Here is an 893-nt window from a genome sequence, read left to right as displayed (position 1 = left end):
TGGATTTACCCCAACAAAGACAGCTACCAGCTGGGCATCGCCTCCTTCTCTATCCCCCTGAACGTGGCCATGGTCAAATCTACAGGAAGACACTCGTTTACCCTCATCACTCCATACAAGAGCTTCAAGTACCCACCTGTCTGTCTGTCTACCTGTCTGTTTGTCTGTCCTTTCATTTACTGATATTAATCAAACATTTTTTCCTCCTTGTCTCCCCCCCTCCCTCCAGCCTGGCTGTTGATTCGACGAAGGACCTGTCCCTCTGGTTGGACAGTCTGTCCTCATCTATCCGCAGTGCTCTGTCCTGCAGCCAGGTGGCAATACGTCTGTGGGAAAACCGCTACAACAAGGTGTGTGGTGACTGTGGCTCGGCCAATCCTGAGTGGGCGTCGGTCAACCTTCTGCTGGTCATCTGTCAGGCCTGTGCAGGTATGGACGCTCATGCTGCGTTCAGGTGATGTGTGATCAATGCAGAATACTAACAGAGTCTGTTCTCAGGTCAGCATCGAGCTCTGGGCAGCAAACTGTCGAAAGTCCGCAGTCTGAAGATGGACAACAAGGTCTGGACTGAACCACTGATACAGGTGAGGGGAGACTGAACCACACATACAGGTGAGGGAGACTGAACCACTCACACAGGTGAGGGGAGACTGAATCACTGATACACGTGAGGGAGACTGAACCACTGATACAGGTGAGGGGAGACTGAACCACTGATATAGGTGAGGGGAGACTGAACCACTCATACAGGTGAGGGGAGACTGAACCACTGATATAGGTGAGGGAGACTGAACCACTGATATAGGTGAGGGGAGACTGAACCACTCATACAGGTGAGGGAAACTGAACCACCCATACAGGTGAAGGGAGACTGAACCACTCATACAGGTGAG

General features: G+C 51.7%; 1 protein-coding gene across 1 annotated transcript; it reads left to right on the top strand.

Moving 5' to 3' along the window:
• Positions 1–6: 6 nt before the first annotated feature.
• LOC111649473 (arf-GAP with Rho-GAP domain, ANK repeat and PH domain-containing protein 1-like) lies at positions 7–777 on the top strand. The gene is made up of 3 exons (XM_023399223.2): positions 7–128; positions 230–429; positions 499–777. The coding sequence occupies exons 1-3, from the start codon at positions 70–72 to the stop codon at positions 597–599; spliced, it is 360 nt and encodes a 119-aa protein (XP_023254991.1). The 5' UTR covers positions 7–69; the 3' UTR covers positions 600–777.
• Positions 778–893: the final 116 nt, after the last annotated feature.

The sequence above is a fragment of the Seriola lalandi genome, unplaced genomic scaffold (genome assembly GCF_002814215.2).
Source record: "Seriola lalandi dorsalis isolate HSWRI2012SDOR001 ecotype SW California unplaced genomic scaffold, Sedor1 jcf7180001964615, whole genome shotgun sequence".
In the NCBI taxonomy this organism is placed as follows: domain Eukaryota; kingdom Metazoa; phylum Chordata; class Actinopteri; order Carangiformes; family Carangidae; genus Seriola; species Seriola lalandi.
Note: the sequence above shows the minus strand (reverse complement) of the source record. Positions and strands in the feature narration are given on the sequence as shown.